The sequence below is a fragment of the Oncorhynchus clarkii genome, chromosome 28 (genome assembly GCF_045791955.1).
Source record: "Oncorhynchus clarkii lewisi isolate Uvic-CL-2024 chromosome 28, UVic_Ocla_1.0, whole genome shotgun sequence".
Classification (NCBI taxonomy): domain Eukaryota; kingdom Metazoa; phylum Chordata; class Actinopteri; order Salmoniformes; family Salmonidae; genus Oncorhynchus; species Oncorhynchus clarkii.
The window spans coordinates 5,725,798-5,746,583 of record NC_092174.1 but is presented as its reverse complement, the minus strand read 5'-3'; the positions used below and the strand labels follow the sequence as shown (position 1 = coordinate 5,746,583).

General features: G+C 41.3%; 1 protein-coding gene across 1 annotated transcript in view; it reads left to right on the top strand.

The window, feature by feature from the left end:
* LOC139387548 (cadherin-7-like) overlaps positions 1-20,786 on the top strand; it is a 128,948-nt gene that overhangs the window by 15,276 nt on the left and 92,886 nt on the right. Inside the window, exons 2-5 of the mRNA XM_071133851.1 lie at positions 11,133-11,427; positions 15,377-15,496; positions 17,596-17,763; positions 19,213-19,400. Coding sequence (XP_070989952.1) covers positions 11,133-11,427; positions 15,377-15,496; positions 17,596-17,763; positions 19,213-19,400 — 771 coding nt within the window. The remainder of the gene's footprint in view (positions 1-11,132; positions 11,428-15,376; positions 15,497-17,595; positions 17,764-19,212; positions 19,401-20,786) is intronic.

The following is a 20,786-nucleotide window of genomic DNA, read 5'->3' as shown; positions in this document are numbered from 1 at the left end:
AGTTGCTCTTATACCAGTGTAGTAACACTGTTATTACTACAGTTACAAAATTGTTACATATTACTTCAGTAAATACTTAGCAATTACATAGAAATATATATATATTTTTTATAACAAGTTTAACTTTTCCACATTTTTCCATACAACGTCCTTTAAATAAAGAGGGATGATTGAGTCTTAAGTATTGAATTAGAGCTGCATGGCATCCATCAGCTCTCGGTCCCACCCGCTGTAATTGAATTTGCCCAAACTAAATCCCATGTACTGTCTTGGAGTGTGTCGGGCCAAAGCCCATCACTCAGGATATGACATGCATTTCGACGCCGCTTATTTGATAGGATGGTTTATGTGCTGACAAACGGGCACGTTCGTTGAGGGGAGAAAGCAGTCAGAGACTGATAATTGATGTGTGTTGGCAGGGGAGATGGCACGACAACGCCATATTCCTTCATCGGGTGACATTTACGGAGGGGCCAGTTGAGATGTGGGGTTAGCTGCGATACAGGAAGTGAAACGGATGAATACTTAATTAGCGTGTCTGAAACGAGCTGGGTTTGTACTCTCGCTGGCATAATTGGTGTTTGCCACGTGCCATTGGACAAACGAGGAGGCTTGTGTTAGCCAGGTTCATTTGTCTCCCTTTATCACTGTTGAAATATATTGTGTTTGATAGATGCACACACACATGAACACCCACAGACAGACACGTTCACACAGACACATGTACTCACAAACACACATGCACACACACACACACACACACACACACACACACACACACACACACACACACACACACACACACACACACACACACACACACACACACACACACACACACACACACACACACACACACAGCCTTTGATAGCCTGGCTGTCTCTGCTTGACTGTCTCTATCTGTACATACGCCATAGGTATATGTAGGAGTTGGCCATCTTTGGGACATTTGAGAGCACTAAGTTTTTACAGCAGGGTTGGGGTCAATTCAGGTTTCCATTCTGTTCAGGAAATGAATAGAAATTTTCCCATTTGGTCAAAAAGTAATTATGTTAATTCAGTCTGTTGAAATTATGTGGAAACATTAGTTGGCTCAAACATTTTTTGGTGGCGGGTTTGTGTCTACCAGCTGAAATAACTTGTCTTAACACTGTCATGACCCATACATTTACACTTGTTGTGACTTAAATTGCATTTTTTTTATGGATGGCTATTACACCTATATAAGATTTTCAAAACCCGTATTTATTCAAATGAATTTTTCCCTGGCAAGAATTTATTTCATTTGAATGTTTGTTTTCCTTAAATCCTTTGTTGTTGTAATGAATTCTTTACAGTTATGTATATATAGTTTTTCTCATATTTTAAATAACTTGTAGAAAATGCACTATATGACACTGTCATGGAGCATTATGACCATCCTGTGTCACTTTACTTGGACTAATAAATATATGCCCTCATATCAATCATCAGTCAAAAAGAGTGGGTTTTGTCCTTATCCTGAAATATGCACCTGCATTAATCCCAGTCATCAGCAAGAGAGAATTGGGGGTAGGAGCATGTCTGACATCAACCAACTTCTGTACCCACACTACTTTTAGCCTATATTCAGTACTAACCCAGTTTGTTCTCTATGAGCTGTTTCTTTAGTCTGTTTTCTTTAAGCCACTTCAAGCTTGCATTTGTTATACATTTCTGGTGGGCCTTTTTCTAAGCAGATAACAAATATATTGTCTTCAGATGTGACATTGTAATATCTAGCACTTTTTTGTTCTGTGGAGCGGTAAGAGATGCCCACTAGCCTTGGAAGAATGACAGACATGAGCCACAAGGGTCATACTCTGTGTGGACTTTGTGTGCTCAGCTCTTTTCTGACATTGGTAAAAGAAACATCCTGAGGACCTGACCATCCTAAAGGGATAAATCCTGAACTGAGAGACATTTGTAACTAGCCACTTCTCCACACTGATGTAGGATTTTAATTTGATCACCCTTTTGTTGCTAGATCATTTTCCTGTGCCGCAGGAAATGTAGATGAGCTTTGTGATATAGGTAAATTCACTGAAAACACAAACTAACACATAGTTAGGGTAGTTGATGTGACAGCCCTATTTTAATTCTCTATATTGACAAGCACAAACTTTTGTTTCTTGAAAAGCCATAGTCAATCAATCAATAATATAATAATACTCTTAGTAAAAATGTTAATCTTTAATTTACAATCTGTAGAAACTATGAGAATAGACAGATTCAGAACTTTTACGAAATATTACAGCACAGTTTAAAAATATATGGCAATTAGAAATCAAAACAGGGTGGTTTTCAGAGATACATGGGAGGGTTTGAGGGTAGCTGAAGGGTGGGACCAAAAACAAATTCAAAAAAAGATAACTAATGTAATGAAAACATGAATGAAATTTTGTTCACCTACTCTTTTACTTATGACACAGAAGTTTAAGAAACAGTAGTCCTGAAGTGTCACGCCCTGGTCGAAGTATTTTGTGTTTATCTTAATTTATTTGGTCAGACCAGGGTGTGGCATGGGTTTTTGTATGTGGTGTGTATGTATGGGGATTGTAGCTAGTGGGGTGTTCTAGTTAAGTCTATGGCTGTCTGAAGTGGTTCTCAATCAGAGGCAGGTGTTTATCGTTGTCTCTGATTGGGAACCATATTTAGGCAGCCATATTCTTTGAGTTTGTCGTGGGTGATTGTCCTTAGTGTCTTGATGGCCTTGTTTTGTGTTAGTTTACACAAAGGCTGTTTTGGTTTTCGTTACGTTTATTGTTTTTGTAGTGTTTGTATTTAGATTCGTGTTTCGTTTGTTGAATAAACATGGATCGCAATCTACACACTGCATTTTGGTCCGACTCTCCTTCACTATATGAAAACCGTAACATGAAGTCAATTCATGATATTTCCAAATAGTTCTGATTTGATCAAATTTTGTCCCTAAAATGTCCACATGGTGTGACACAATTTTGTGATTAATTGCGCAGGGGAGGGTTCTCTTACAATGAGGAAGTACATAAGACATTGCTGGAGCACATGGTCTGAACAGATTGTAAGCTTTATTAGAAATATTTCTTCCATTAACATAAAAGGGGTCCATTTCTTAGTCCTTTGGTGTGACGCCTTTTGAATGTATAATAGAAATAAGAATATAACAGTACAAATCAAATGGTAGGCTTTGTTAACAATAAGGCCAAAAATGTACCATATACCCTGAGAGTTTCACTGGTGGGACAGCTTTTTTCCCTTGGTGTGACATGAAGAGGGTATCACAGAGGAAATAATGACCATTTTAGACTTATTTTCTATCTAATAACACTTATTTGTATTATACAAATTTGTGACCTGTTGCATTTTTGCTCCTTTTAGGTGGTTCTGAGTGCAGTATTTACATATTAATTCTCCCACGCCTGGTTTCTCACATCCTGAAAGTGATCATTGCTCCGGCGACCTCTGGGTCTGTCTCAAATCAAATCAAATCAAATTTTATTTGTCACATACACATGGTTAGCAGATGTTAATGCGAGTGTAGCGAAATGCTTGTGCTTCTAGTTCCGACAATGCAGTAATAACAAGTAATCTAACTAACAATTCCAAAACTACTGTCTTGTACACAGTGTAAGGGGATAAAGAATATGTACATAAGGATATATGAATGAGTGATGGTACAGAGCAGCATAGGCAAGATACAGTAGATGGTATCGGGTACAGTATGTACAAATGAGATGAGTATGTAAACAAAGTGGCATAGTATAGTATAAAGTGGCTAGTGATACATGTATTACATAAGGATACCGTCGATGATATAGAGTACAGTATATACGTATGCGTATGAGATGAATAATGTAGGGTAAGTAACATTTATATAAGGTAGCATTGTTTAAAGTGGCTAGTGATATATTTACATCATTTCCCATCAATTCCCATTTATTAAAGTGGCTGGAGTTGAGTCAGTGTCAGTGTGTTGGCAGCAGCCACTCAGTGTTAGTGGTGGCTGTTTAACAGTCTGATGGCCTTGAGATAGAAGCTGTTTTTCAGTCTCTCGGTCCCAGCTTTGATGCACCTGTACTGACCTCGCCTTCTGGATGATAGCGGGGTGAACAGGCAGTGGCTCGGGTGGTTGATGTCCTTGATGATCTTTAAGGCCTTCCTGTGACATCGGGTGGTGTAGGTGTCCTGGAGGGCAGGTAGTTTGCCCCCGGTGATGCGTTGTGCAGACCTCACTACCCTCTGGAGAGCCTTACGGTTGAGGGCGGTGCAGTTGCCATACCAGGCGGTGATACAGCCCGCCAGGATGCTCTCGATTGTGCATCTGTAGAAGTTTGTGAGTGCTTTTGGTGACAAGCCGAATTTCTTCAGCCTCCTGAGGTTGAAGAGGCGCTGCTGCGCCTTCTTCACGATGCTGTCTGTGTGAGTGGACCAATTCAGTTTGTCTGTGATGTGTATGCCGAGGAACTTAAAACTTGCTACCCTCTCCACTACTGTTCCATCGATGTGGATAGGGGGGTGTTCCCTCTGCTGTTTCCTGAAGTCCACAATCATCTCCTTAGTTTTGTTGACGTTGAGTGTGAGGTTGTTTTCCTGACACCACACTCCGAGGGCCCTCACCTCCTCCCTGTAGGCCGTCTCATCGTTGTTGGTAATCAAGCCTACCACTGTTGTGTCGTCCGCAAACTTGATGATTGAGTTGGAGGCGTGCGTGGCCACGCAGTCGTGGGTGAACAGGGAGTACAGGAGAGGGCTCAGAACGCAACCTTGTGGGGCCCCAGTGTTGAGGATCAGCGGGGAGGAGATGTTGTTGCCTACCCTCACCACCTGGGGGCGGCCCGTCAGGAAGTCCAGTACCCAGTTGCACAGGGCGGGGTCGAGACCCAGGGTCTCGAGCTTGATGACGAGCTTGGAGGGTACTATGGTGTTGAATGCCGAGCTGTAGTCGATGAACAGCATTCTCACATAGGTATTCCTCTTGTCCAGATGGGTTAGGGCAGTGTGCAGTGTGGTTGAGATTGCATCGTCTGTGGACCTATTTGGGCGGTAAGCAAATTGGAGTGGGTCTAGGGTGTCAGGTAGGGTGGAGGTGATATGGTCCTTGACTAGTCTCTCAAAGCACTTCATGATGACGGATGTGAGTGCTACGGGGCGGTAGTCATTTAGCTCAGTTACCTCTCTGCCCTCTGGTTCTTTTACCTGGCCCTAGTGATGGTGCAGGTAGATATTGGCGACTGGATGTGGTGCTCCCACTCCTGGTTCTCACTCTCCGCATTAGACCAACCATCCCCTCGATCCCTACGATCGCTACGACGTCCAAGGAAGGCACCATTGCGTGCAAATTACCCACTCCCGACTCGGAGATAGTGACGAAAAATAACAACACAGGACTCTTTCAAGGCAATGTAATTGTAATTACTACATTTTGAATCTTTTAATTAATGAGGATCCATGACTGATGTTCAAAAGTTGCATTTTAGAGCAGTCAGAAACCTCAAAGTGTAATTATTTATGTTTTAACCATAACATTTTACTGCCTGTTGTGTATTTTCCATTGGTGTGACATACTATGGGGTGGCGCCAATAAATTAAAAGAAAAAAAGGGGTTGTCTTGAACAAAATGTTAAAAATATTTTTTTATGGCATATGGCAGCTTTTTACTTTTCCTGAAGCCTCATTTTGACCAGCTAATAGCCTAACCATCGATCAAGCAACATTATAGACGAATTTCTGCGCCAATACAGGTGATATTAATATTTTATATTGGAAAATGTACAGGGAAGCTAAGTTGTACACCGAAGTTGTACAAGTTGTGTACTCGATCAAGTCTTGAAGGGGAGAAAAAAAGAAAGGAGTTCTACACAACATCAATACACAGCCATGTTCCCTACCCCAAAATGTATATGTTTAAAAACGTGTTGGAAATACAATAATTGCACAATAACACATTTGGTTGTAAGACCAATTGAATTGTAACATGTTAAAAATGCATTCTACCCTGTCTTTGCTTTCACGAACATCTGAAAAAGCTTGTCGGGAGAGGATTTTTACTTCCTAAATACATTAGTATTTGTATTCCAAATGTACTGAAAGCACATTATTAAGTAATTTCACATGTACATTCCCTGTTTTTGTTTACACGACTATAACCCTTGCAAACATGTCATATTTTCGGTCATATCTCAATGGATACTAGCTATTTTGGTCTTGACGGAACTGATGTCCTCACCTATTCCAACTCTAGCATCCCTTGAGCAACTTTGAACAAATAACACAATGTCTGGAAACTAAAGCAGAAAAAAGGTTCTAAATAGTGTAACTTAAGTAGCTGCGGGCAGTCACTTAGAAAAGAGCATTGAGCTGTGCCATGGAGACCGTCTTGTTATTGGGACTGCGAGCCTTTACCTATAGAGAGGAGGGTGAATATGGAATAGACTTCTGTGTTTTTCTCCTTGGTTCATTACTGTATATACACAGATGACTGAGCAGAACACAGAACAAAACACAACCATGCCCCCCAAACACACACACGCACATTTGTTTAACTATTTAAATCCTATTTTCCCTAACCTTAACCCCTAACTCTAACTCCTATCCTTCACCCCTAAGCCAATAATAGCCTTTTTCTTTGTGGGGAACTGCGAAATGTCCCCATTTGTCCGGATTTTCCTTGTTTTACTATCCTTGTAAGTACTTCTGTTCCCCACAAGGATAGTAAAACCAAACACACACACACACTCTCTTTTCATACTCCTGAGTCTGGAGAGGGTTGACTTGAAAATGATGATGGTTTCAATATTAGAGGAGAAAAAGCTAAGAGCCTGGCTTGTGACCCAGGTGCCTCAAGAGACGGAAATTAAATAAAGCTTTTCAGTCAGAGAAAAAGTGTTTCTCTATTTGAAACAGAGGGAAAGAAAGAGCGGGGGTGGATGGGTAGAGAGGGAGAAGGACAACATAGATTTCCTGTTTGAGATGATATAGAGCATTTCTTTTCAATCTCCAGATACCAGTGAAGGCTGCTGAGGGGAGAACGGCTCTAAAATAATGGCTAAAATTGAGTTTAATGGCTGGAATGGAGTGAATGGAATTATATCAAACACATTAAAACAAAACAAAATGTGTTTGATACCATTCCATTTACTCCATCCTGTCCGTATTATGAACTGTCCTCCCCTCAGTAGCCTCAACAGACACATATTACAGTCATAAATGTGTTGTGTTAGAATTATTTTCCATTGAGAAATGAACATTTTTTTTTATTTGATTTATTTCACCTTTATTTAACCAGGTAGGCAAGTTGAGAACAAGTTCTCATTTACAATTGCGACCTGGCCAAGATAAAGCAAAGTAGTTTCGACACATACAACAACACAGAGTTACACATGGAGTAAAACAAACATACAGTCAATAATACAGTAGAAAAATAAGTCTATATACGATGTGAGCAAATGAGGTGAGATAAGGCAAAAAAAGGCCATGGTGGCAAAGTAAATACAACATAGCAAGTAAAACACTGGAATGGTAGATTTGCAGTGGAAGAATGTGCAGAGTAGAAATATAAATAATGGGGTGCAAAGGAGCAAAATAAATAAATAAATAAATACAGTAGGGGAAGAGGTAGTTGTTTGGGCTAAATTATAGATGGGTTATGTACAGGTGCAGTAATCTGTGAGCTGCTCTGACAGCTGGTGCTTAAAGCTAGTGAGGGAGATAAGCGCTTCCAGTTTCAGAGAATTTTGTAGTTTGTTCCAGTCATTGGCAACAGAGAATTGGAAGGAGAGGAAAAAGGAATAATTGGTTTTGGGGGTGACCAGAGAGATATACCTGCTGGAGCGCGTGCTACAGGTGGGTGCTGCTATGGTGACCAGCGAGCTGAGATTAAGGGGGGTCTTTACCAAGCAGGGTCTTGTAGATTACCTGGAGCCAGTGGGTTTGGCGACGAGTATGAAGCGAGGGCCAGCCAACGAGAGCGTACAGGTCGCAGTGGTAGGTAGTATATGGGGCTTTGCTGACAAAACGGATGGCACTGTGATAGACTGCATCCAATTTATTGAGTAGGGTATTGGAGGCTATTTTGTAAATGACTTCGCCGAAGTTGAGGATCGGTAGGATGGTCAGTTTTAGAGATACCCAGTAGGCCTGTGTTTTTGTTTTTACATAAAGCAATTATATTAATAGCATTGATTATAAATTTCCTTAATTCAGAATGTGATACGAAAAACCCTGGCGCATTATGTTTCTTCACATACGGAGTCAGATGTGAAATAAACCTGTTGTCCAATATTCAGTGGCTGTATTTGAATGAAATCCATGGGAATAATGAGCAAAGTTTGTACACAGGGGAAAAATATTACTACGCAAATCCATGTTACACCACCTCTAATAAATAAGAAATGACAGAAAAACACATTTTCTTGAAAACAGATCCCCGAAACCGAGGGCACCTGGAGTGGTACTTGAGAAATGTAAAGCGTGTTGTACACTGATGTATTATGTTTAACAAGATATCCTTGACCAAGAACGGCAGTTGGTATTCATGTGTTCCAGAAATGTGCTGATTCTGCAAAGACTGAGGTGTGTGAAGAACAGAACAACTTGACTTAATCTTAACACGCAATTCCCAGCTGTCTTGTAAAAAATGTCTAAACCAGATCAAATCATTTCAACAGTCTCTAGGGATTATTCTACACTGCTCAAAAAAATAAAGGGAACACTTAAACAACATAATGTAACTCCAAGTCAATCACACTTTTGTGAAATCAAACTGTCCACTTAGGAAGCAACACTGATTGACAATACATTTCACATGCTGTTGTGCAAATGGAATAGACAACAGGTGGAGATTATGGGCAATTAGCAAGACACCCCCAATAAAGGAGTGGTTCTGCAGGTGGTGACTACAGACCACTTCTTAGTTCCTAAGATTCCTGACTGATGTTTGGTAGCATGAGACGGAGTCTACAACTCACACAAGTGGCTCAGGTAGTGCAGCTCATCCAGGATGGCACATCAATGTGAGCTGTGGCATGAAGGTTTGCTGTGTCTGTCAGCGTAGTGTCCAGAGCATGGAGGCGCTACCAGGAGACAGGCCAGGACATAAGGAGATGTGGAGGAGGCCGTAGGAGGGCAACAACCCAGCAGCAGGACCGCTCCTTCCGCCTTTGTGCAAGGAGGAGCACTGCCAGAGCCCTGCAAAATGACCTCCAGCAGGCCACAAATGTGTATGTGTCTGCTCAAACGGTCAGAAACAGACTCCATGAGGGTGTTATGAGGTCCCGACGTCCACAGGTGGAGGTTGTGCTTACAGCCCAACACCGTGCAGGACATTTTGCATTTGCCAGAGAATACCAAGATTGGCAAATTCGCCACTGGCGCCCTGTGCTCTTCACAGATGAAAGCAGGTTCACACTGAGCACATGCGACAGACGTGACAGTCTGGAGATGCCGTGGAGAACGTTCTGCTGCCTGCAACATCCTCCAGCATGACCGGTTTGGCGGTGGGTCAGTCATGATGTGGGGTGGCATTTCTTTGGGGGGGCCGCACAGCCCTCCATGTGCTCGCCAGAGGTAGCCTGACTGCCATTAGGTACCGAGATGAGATCCTCAGACCCCTTGTGAGACCATATGCTGGTGCGGTTGGCCCTGGGTTCCTCCTAATGCAAGACAATGCTAGACCTCATGTGGCTGGAGTGTGTCAGCAGTTCCTGCAAGAGGACGGCATTGATGCTATGGACTGGCCGGTCGTTCCCCAGACCTGAATCCAATTGAGCACATCTGGGACATCATGTCTCGCTCCATCCACCAACGCCACGTTGCACCACAGACTGTCCAGGAGTTGGCGGATGCTTTAGTCCAGGTCTGGGAGGAGATCCCTCAGGAGACCATCCGCCACCTCATCAGGAGCATGCCCAGGCATTGTCGGGAGGTCATACAGGCAGGTGGAGGCCACACACACTACTGAGCCTCATTTTGACTTGTTTTAAGGACATTACATCAAAGTTGGATCAGCCTGTAGTGTGGTTTTCCACTTTAATTTTGAGTGTGACTCCAAATCCAGACCTCCATGGGTTGATACATTTGATTTCCATTGATACTTTTTGTGTGATTTTGTTGTCAGCACATTCAACTATGTAAAGAAAAAAGTATTTAATAAAAATATTTCATTCATTCAGATCTAGGATGTGTTATTTTAGTGTTCCCTTTATTTTTTTGAGCAGTGTATATTAGTTCAATGATATACAGTGCCTTCAGAAAGTACACACCCCTTGACTTTTTCCATAGTTTGTTGTGTTACTGCCTTAATTTCAAATTGGTTAAATTGAGATACACAATACACAATACCCCATGATGTCAAAGTGGAATTATGTTTTTAGCATTTTTTACTAATTCATTAAAAATAAAAGCTGAAATTTGTTGAGTCAATAATGGTGTTGGCTGCATAATGTTATTGGTATGCTTGTCATCAGCAAACACTAATAAACCACTAATAAATAAACGATATAACGCTAAGCACAGGCAAAATCCTAGAGGAAAACCCAGTTCAGTCTGCTTTCCAACAGACACTGGAAAACAGGAATTCATCATTTGATATATGAGTAAATCAATATTGTCACTGGTTTGATTTTGAAGTGCTATTGCCGCTTTCCATGTTGTCTGTAGCTTGTGAGGTGTGGAAACACTTTGTTGCTTTTATGAATTTTGTCTTGCTGCTTTTTGTTCTATGTTGCTATGTCTGTATGCTACGTCTTGCTTGTCCTATGTTGCTCTGTCTGTATGCTATGTCTTGCTTGTCCTATGTTGCTATTGTCTATATTGTAATTGTTTTCAATAACCTGTCCAGGGACTGCGGTTGAAAATTAGCCGGCTGGCTAAAACCGGCACTTTTACTGAAAAGTTGATTTATGTGCACTGTCCCTATAAAAATTAAATAAACTCAAACTATTAACACAAAGACATGTAAAGTGTCATCTTTGATATTGCCTCAATAACTATCTGACTCCCACAACCTCAAAATGTGTTTGTTTAGTTGTCTGGGGGGTGTTATTGAGTGCAGAGCAGAGGACCACTTTCCATTGTGACAAATGGAAAATTAAGCTGTTTTATTTTGTAATATAACCTCATCTCTATCCCTGTAGCTGCACTCGGATGTGGATAAGGGTGAAGGGCAGGTGAAGTACGTGCTCAATGGTCAGGGAGCTACCTCCATCTTCACCATTGACGAGAACACTGGTGATATCCATGCCACCAAGCGTCTGGATCGCGAGGAGCAGGCTTACTACACACTCCGGGCTCAGGCCAGGAATCGCGAAAACAACCTGCCCGTGGAGCCTGAGTCCGAGTTTGTCATCAAGGTCCAGGATATTAATGACAATGAGCCCAAGTTCCTGAATGGGCCCTACTCAGCCAGGGTCCCCGAGATGTCCCCAGTGGGTGAGTAACATTAAGTGACATCAACCCAGCTGGCAAAACCGAGCAAAAACTGTTTTTAGTTGGAGTTATCTAATTTCAACCATCTAATTTCAACCAGTTTTTCCTGCTGGGAAGTCCTATGGAATGGTGCAAAAAATGCGTAGTGGGTGACAAGCAATAGGCATACACTGTGTAGCATAGAGGACGTTTTGTTTAACTTTCTTACTACACTGGACAAAAATATGAACGCAACATGTAAAGTGTTAGTCCCATGTTTCATGAGCTGAAAAAAAAGATCCCAGAAATGTTCAATACACATAAAACACTTATTGCTCTCAAATTCTTTGCACACATGCATTGACATCCTTGTAAGTGAGCATTTCTCCTTTGCCAAGATAATCCATCCACCTGACAGGTGTGGCATATCAAGAAGCTGATTAAACAGCCTGATCCTTACACAGCTGCACCTTGTGCTGGGGACAATAAAACGGCACTCTAAAATGTGCAGTTTTGTCACACAGCACAATTCCACAGATGTCTCAAGTTTTGAGGGAGCGTGCAATTGGCATTTTGACTGCAGTAATGTCCACCAGAGCTGTTACCAGAGAACTGGATGTTAATTTCTCTACCATAAGATACCTCCAATGTTGTTTTAGAGAATTTGGTAACTGCCTTGCAACTGCTGACCATGTGTAACCACGCCAGCCCAAGACCTCCACATCCAACTTCTTCACCTGCGAGTTCATCTGAGACCAGCCAACCGGACAGCTGATGAAACTGTGGGTTTGCAGAACCGAACAGAGTGCCCCCATGGTGGCGGTGGGGTTATGGTATGGGCAGGCATAAGCTACGGACAACGAACACTGTTTTGTTTTATCGATGGCAATTTGAATGCACAGAGACACAGTGACAAGATCCTGAGGTCCATTGTCGTGCAATTCATCCGCCGCCAACACCTCATAGTTCAGGATGATAATGAATGGCCCCATTTCCCAAGGATCTATACACAATTCCTGGAAGCTGAAAATGTCCCAATTCTTCCATGGCCTGCATACTCACTAGACATGTCACCTGTTGAGCAAGTTTGGGATGCTCTGGATCGACATGTCAACAGCTTGTTTCAGTTCCCTCCAATATCCAGCAACCTCGCAAAGCCATTGAAAAGGAGTGGTACAACATTACACAGGCCACAATCAACAGCCTGATCAACTCTATGCAAAGGAGATGTGTCACACTGCATGAGGCAAATGGTAGTTATGCCAGATACTGACTGGTTTTCTGATCAATGCCCTTACCTTTTTTTACCCCATAGAGTTGATGTCCACGCACCAGCGGGAATCTAATTAGCATTAAAAAAATCACCATCACTGTCAGTTTAAGATAGTGATAACTTGGATGCTTTTGCATCGGATGCTTATGAATCACACTTCCGCATCTACGGTGAAAGGTGACAGAGCTAGAGTGGTATTTGTCAGACCATGAGACATCCCGAAAATTAGTCTCCTCACAAAATTGTCTGTAGCAACCGAACGGGAAGCAACGTCAGGACAATATCTGTTTATCGGGAGCGTCAGGAAATGGGTTTCCATGGCCGATCAGCTGCACACAAGCATAAGATCACCATACGCAATGTCAAGCATTGGCTGGAGTCACCGCCATTGTAAAGCTTGCCGCCATTGGACTTTGGAGCAGTGGAAACGCTTTCTCTGGAGTAATGCATCATGCTTCACCATCTGGCAGTCCATCGGAGCTAATCTGGGTTTGGCGGATGCCAGGAGAACGCTAGTTGTAGTCCCAACTGTACCATTTGGTGGAGGAGTAATAATGTCTGGGACTGTTTTTCATGGTTCGGGCTAGGCCCCTTATTTCCAGTGATGAGAAATCTTAACCGTACAACATACAATGACATTCTAGACTATTCAGTGCTTCCAACTTTGTGGAAACAAATTGGGAAAGGTCCTTTCCTGTTTCAGCATGACAATGCCCCGTGCACAAAGCAAGGTCCAAGCAAAAATGAAATGGTTTGTCGAGATCGGTGTGGAAGAACTTGACTGGCCTCCACAGAACACTGACGTCAACCCCATCAAACACCTTTGGGATGAATTAGAATGCTGACTGCAAGCCAGGCCTAATCGCTCAACATCAGTGTCCGACCTCGCTCATGCTCTTGTGGCTCATTGGAAGCAAGTCCATGCAACAATGTTCCAACATCTAGTGGAAAGCCTTCCCAGTAGATTGGAGGCTATTATAGCAGCAAAGGGAGGACAAACTCCATATAAAGTTTTGACGAGTGTCCACATACTTTTGGTCATGTAGTGTGAATGGATCTGATTAAGAGAACTATTTGTTTAATTTGGTAATTAATAGCTTGTTTGCAGTAATGCTTCTCAAGACAATTTACTGTGACTATTGAGATGGCACGTAGAAAGAAATCCGAAATATGTCGGCTATAGTATTTTCATTTTTATTTAACCCTTATTCTACCAGGTAAATTGACTGAGAACATTCTCTTTTGCAACATTCTCTTTCATACATTCAAGTATAAATTACCAAAGTTACGGTAGACTGTTATAGATTTTCTGTTAATTACCTAAATTCCTGAAGATTCCAGTAACTTTGGTCAAAGTTTTTACATTTTACCGTAAAGGTCAAATATGTTCCCCCAATTTTCCCTTTAAGTGCCACCAAAGTAACACAGTGGTGACATCTCTGTATCCCTTATGAAATAAATATGTTCAAAGCCACAATTGGCAGTCAAAGGGCAAAAACATAAAAAAGAGTGCCATAAAAAATACAAGAAGCGTCGAAAAGTAGACTTTTGTCTTCATAGAGAGCCATTGAATTGTACCTTGACCAAGATATAGTGAAAGAGCAGCCGGCTGTGAAGCCATTAAACAACCGGGAAAGGAGGCGGCCTTCCCAATCATGAGGAGAAAGGGACCGGGGGGGGGACTTATTTAACTGAATTCAAGATTCTACCAATACATTTGAGTAGCCACTATAGCTGGCTGAAATGGTCCCCTTGTGACTGAATCGATTGTGTTGAAGAATTGCAGTTGAATTACTGAAGGCCAGTTGAACCACCAAGGTAGTGATTGGGTGACATTTTATATGCTGATATTGTATGTTGGGGAATGCATCATGTCTTGGAACTGTGTGAGTATGTGTATACCAATGCAAATGGAAAAAACACATGCATGCAATCAAAACCCGCAAATGTACTGTATGTCTGTGGTAGCTTCCGTGTGGGCTGTCTTGAAACTTGTTGTTCTTCCCGATTCAGGGCATGGCGGAAATGATAAATTCACAAAACAACTATTAGTGTCCATGTGTTTTAATTAGGATCATGTTCAAAATGTTTATTAAACATAAGCAGGCTTTATCACAAGTTTCATATTAGCAAAGCTGTGTTTTGAAGCAGTTTGAAATAACAAAGTTTGGGCTGATTTTCAAAGCACACCTCACAAACCAGGCTCATGAGAACGGGGCGGCAGGTAGCCTAGTGGGTAGAGCATTGGACTAGTAACTGAAAGGTTACAAGATTGAATCCCAAAGCTGACAAGGTAAAAATCTGTTGTTCTGCCCCTGAACAAGGCAGTTAACCCACTGTTCCTAGGCCGTCATTGAAAATAAGAATTTGTTCTTAACTGACTTGCCTAGTAAATTTTTTTTAAAAGTAACACATTGAATTGAAACGCAAGACCAACTCTAGCCTACACCATGCAATACAGTATCACTACAACCCTACTTTTGGCCTTTCGTCTAGTGGATAACACCACCACGATCACTATTCATCCGAGCCCCCATGGGATCAAATCCTGGTTCCACAGCTACTTCGACAAAACAATTATCAGCATTTCTCTGTCTACCTACATTATCCTGTCTGTTCAACTACAACGCTTGAAGAAAAAAATAAATGGTGAAACAGGCTTTTCAGTTGTTTTTATGACCAAATGATTTGTCATTGCAGGCACATCTGTGGTGACGGTGGTGGCAACAGATGCGGATGACCCCACATATGGAAACAGTGCCAGGGTGATCTACAGTATCCTCGAGGGCCAGCCCTACTTCTCTGTGGAACCAAAGACCGGTGAGGATTAAACAAAATCACACAGAGGTGTATGTATACTGTCTAAAAGCTGGATCAACAGACACCCCAAGGTGTTGGAAGCCAGGGTCAGCCACAGTGAAGCACCCCTGGAGCAGGTTTAGGCAAAAGTGCAAAATAGGTATACCTAGCATCCCATCACATTCTGTGCTGTCTGTCGTCACTTATACGCATAATTACATACAAATTATTAAACCTCCGCAGGGATAGTTTGTTAGATTGCAATATTAAAATATGAGATATTTTGGAGAATTCTGACATTATGTTACACAGCAAAGTCAAGTTTCCTCAAACTTACAAAAGGCAATTCGATTGAAAGCTTATTTGAGTGTTTTATGTTTTGTACATTTTCAGTTTGTAGATAAATACATCACTGAATATTTCTTAAAATTGCCCAGTAACGGTACGTGGGTAAAATCACTGAGGAAGCCAAGCCAGGATTAAAGCCATGTTACAACCTATGTTGTGATAATTGCAATGTTTGCTCTATAACCCATTAGTTCATATGCCACCGTAATACACGATAAAGCTGAGACAACAAAATGACATCAAATCAAATGTTATCGGTCACATACATATATTTAGCAGATGTTATTGCGGGTGTAGCGAAATGCTTGTGTTCCTAGCTCCAACAGTGCAGTAGTATCAAACAATTCACAACAATACACACATCTAAAAGAAAAAGAATGGAATTAAGAAATATATACATTTTAGATGGAGTGACATTTACTAAAATACAGTAGAATAGAATACAGTATATACATATGAGATGAGTAAAGCATGTCCAAAATTCCGCCAACAGTCAAACTGTGGCGGAATAAATTCAACTACACATAAATTAAAGTAAACAATGCATGTAACAAAACATAAACCTACAGCATGGCCAAGCAAATTAATGTATCAGTTTACTAAACAGTTTACTAAACAACTATGGTATGGTTGAGAGAATGCCAAGAATGTGCAAAGCTGTCATCAAGGCAAAGGGTGGCTACTTTGAAGAATCTCAAATATATTTTGATTTGTTAAACACTTTGGTTACTACATGATTCCAAATGAGTTATTTCATAGTTTTTGTCTTCACTATTATTCTAAAATGTAGTAAATAGTAAAAATAAAGAAAAACCCTGGAATGAGTGTGTCCAAACTTTTGACTGGTACTTTATCAAAAGGTAGAAATTATTATCTAGTTATCACTTAATACAACTCAAACTGTGTTTTATAATGGTTCTCCTGATGTTACTGAGTGTAAGGGGGGGTGCACACGTACAGTAGTCTGTTCCCAGATTAAAAGCCTCTCCTCTGCCATCAAGGACAGCATTTACAACCTAACGCGCTGCCTCTTATTTCATCATTCTTTGAGTGAAGTACTGCATGCATGAACCAGAGTGCTGACCATGGGCGACGGGGACAAACTGTAATAACGTTCCTGAGTTATGAGTTGAAGGCTCAGAGAGGTGATGGCGCATTCGCCAAGGATTATTCTAGAATACAACCATATGGTCATTGTCATACCGGGGAGAAACTCTTCCCAGCAAGCAAAATAGGTTGCAATGACATCGTTATGATGTATTTTATGTTGTGGTCAGGTTGTGTACTGGTTGTTTAAGGAGGTTTTGTTAATGTCGTTTAATCAACCATAAAAATGTATCTTTATCTGGTTTTAACCTAATGATCTGACGAGATCATAAGAACCAAAATATGACTTATTTCTCACGATGCCTTGATCTCGCCATCATTTTCTTTCTATATTTCGGAGTGTAACAAAGACCACTTGGTTGTAAATCACATGATGTCTTCTCATCCTGAAAACCAGTTTACAACCAGAAAAAAACAAAATTATTACATAATGTGCCAAATTTTGCACGCTGGGCAAGTCGTAGTGGGATTTGTCTATTCTTTTTTATGAGTTACTATAATATTATAATGAATCTGAGTAAAAAATGAATCAATCATTTCAAGAAGGTTGAAAAATTGCCACCTAAAAGACATAACATAAGTTGATTCAAAAACATACCAAGATGTACCAAGTTATATTATAACTGAATGCCCTAAGTAAAGTGTTATTTAATATTTTTTTGCAGGCGTGGTCAAGACAGCTCTGCCCAATATGGACCGTGAGGCACGGGACCAGTATCTGTTGGTCATCCAGGCCAAGGACATGGTGGGCCAGATGGGAGGACTCTCTGGGACCACCTCCGTCATGGTGACTCTCACTGACGTCAACGACAACCCACCACACTTCTCTCGCAGTAAGCCCTTCTTTTCAGTCAGTTTGCACAATTTTTTATTTATTTAACCAGGCAAGTCAGTTAAGAACATGTTCTTATTTACAATGACGACCTACACCAGCCAATCCCGGACGATGCTGGGCCAATTGTGCACCGCCCTATGGGACTCCCAATCATGGCCGGTTGTGGATTCAAACCAGGGTGTCTGTAGTGATGCCTCAAGCACTGAGACGCAGTGCCTTAGACAACTGCACCACTCTGGAGTCCAAAGACTGTAAAAATGTGACCGGATGTGTCTCTGCTTGGCACTCAGCATTAAGGAGATAGACTGAGGGTAAGGCTCTGCGATAGACTAGAGTTATGTACAGGGGGTGTACTTGTACATCAAGCTGCCTCAAGAGAGAAACAGGAGAGGGTTTGATTTTTAATAAGGGCAAAAATAACATTGTTTTGATAAAACTGTATACAGTATTTTGGGGGCCAGACTATATCTACAGGACCATAATCAACCACAGAACACCATTACTCAACTAGAAAAGGCAATTTTTACTGGATTTTTACAACAACCCTTTTTTTTATCGCTACCTAATGAAAGGTGGTGCCATTGTTAAGAAGACGGTATTGAGACAATGCTATAACAGCATTATTGAGTGATAGAGAAGGGGTTGACCCATCTAAAGATCTGTATTTTCAGATCAAAAAGCTCCATCCCAGTGACTTGTGGAGAATGAGGATGCTTTTGTCTACCTGCCCATGGACTTCAAGTGAAATTAGCAGGCTGGCTAAATCTGGCACGTTCACAGAAATGTTGATTAATGTGCTTTGTCGCTTTCAAATAAACTTAATAAAGTGAAGTTGCAAACCTGAAGGTTCCATGGTTCCTTGAGATGTGTGTAACAGTGTTGGATTGCGTTGCGCAGCGGTCTAAGGCACTGCATCTCAGTGCTAGAGGTGTCACTACAGACTCTGGTTTGATTCCAGGCTGTATCACATTCAGGCCGTGATTGGGAGTCCCATAGGGCTGCGCACAATTGGCAGAGCGTCATCTGGGTTTGGCTGGGGTAGGCCGTAATTGTAAATGAGAATTTGTTCTTAAGTGACTTGTCCAGTTAAATAAAGGTTAAATATATATAGATTTTTTAATGACTCAGCCAGGGATTGAGCTCCCAACCTTCCAATCTCAGGGTGGACACAAACCAGAAGTTGTTGGTTGAGAAGGAAATGGTGGTGGGAATCTATCCACAGACATGTCAGACTCACACAATAGTTAATATAGCTCAATCTGCACAGGGTAGAGGAACCCTACAGAAAAATAACAACAGAAACAGGTAGCATTCATTTAGCAACAGGGCGATGAGCGTGGACATAGAGCGAAGATGGAATATGGTATCATCAATAACTTGTGTGTGTGGGCTGTTTTTATAATTTTCCTCTTCTCTCTGTCTCTCTCTGTCTCTCTCTCACCTGTAGAAAGTTATCAATTCAGCATGTCTGAGTCCCTGCCAGTGGCCTCAGTGGTAGCCAAGATAAAGACGCTAGACTCGGATGTGGGGCCCAATGCTGAGATGGAGTACAGGATTGCGGATGGGGATGGCCTCGGGTTGTTCCGAATCACCCCCGACAGAGACACACAGGAAGGCCACATCACTCTGCAAAAGGTATAATGCAGACCTTTCCTTTAAGGAAGCCATTGCTAGAGGTCTGCTATAGTATTGCACTGTCCTCATGGACACCCTATAAGACCAATAGATAACGTGTCCGTATTAGGACAGTGGAAGTTGTGTCATAGTCAGAGTTTGGAGTTGGTGTCAAAGCGACAACAACACCAACTCAAATCTCCAAGTGAGTTTGACACATTCCATGGACGTGTAACTCTTGTCCATGGACACTCTATAGATGCAGATCCTTAATCTAATGCTTTTCCAACTCTGGTCCCAGTTTGCTACTTTATGTGCATGCCTTTGCTCCACGCCGGCAATAACACAACTAATCATTTTTAATTTAACCAGGAAATTCCCATTGAGACACAGGCTTATGTGAAACAGGTGTGTTAGTACTAGTTTGGAACTAAAGCCGGTACACACCATAGCTCCTCAGGCTGTATTCAAAATCTGTCTTGCCTACTTTATTATTAACCTTTAATTAACTAGACAAGTCAGTTAAGAACAAATTCTTATTTACAATGACGTCCTAGCAGGGAACAGTGGGTAACTGCCTTGTTTAGGGGCAGAATGACAGATTTTTACCTTTACCTCAGCTCAGGGATTCGATTCAGCAACCTTTTGGTGACTGGCCCACCACTCTAACCACTAGGCTACCTTCTGCCCCCTACTATTTACTAAAACTACATACTGTCTACTAATTATATTACATACCATTTAGAATGTACTGTTTAGTATAAATGTAAGCAGTAAGCAACAAATATCTACATACTAGGCTCATCCATATGGAGAATGCGTTCAAAATGCGCACTTCTGTTGTTTCCCGCCCTTTGTTCATGTTGATACAGACCTCCTCTTATCTGATTTTAAGCTGTTGTAAAACACACATGGGTCTGAAAACACGATTCTCTTGCTCAGAAACCTGCAGCGAATTCTATTAGATGAAAAACCAAAATGAGTATGACATCCTAGCATTTAAAGCACATGACATTTTAGAAATTTGACATACTATAAAACTATATTATATTTTTCCAAATTCAATTAGTCTTCGATTTAGAACACAAGTATAGGTATTCATACACGGCCAAAGTCTGTAAGATGTCCCTTGGAATTTGAAGAATTTGAATTCTAAATGATTCTTAAGTTTCTCTGAACCTAATCATAAAGCTTTTGACTCTTGACAATATATGGAGATGGAGATAAAAAATATCTCTTTAGCTTTATTCTACCATTTGAATTATTTACAGACAATGAGTGAGTGTATGCTCAATACTTTGCATTTGATATCTTAAAAAGCAGTACTTTCATAACTTTGACAGGATGAATAAATGAGGAGTTGCGCGAGTGCGTCAGAAAACATTTTCAGGGTCTTGTATCTTTGTC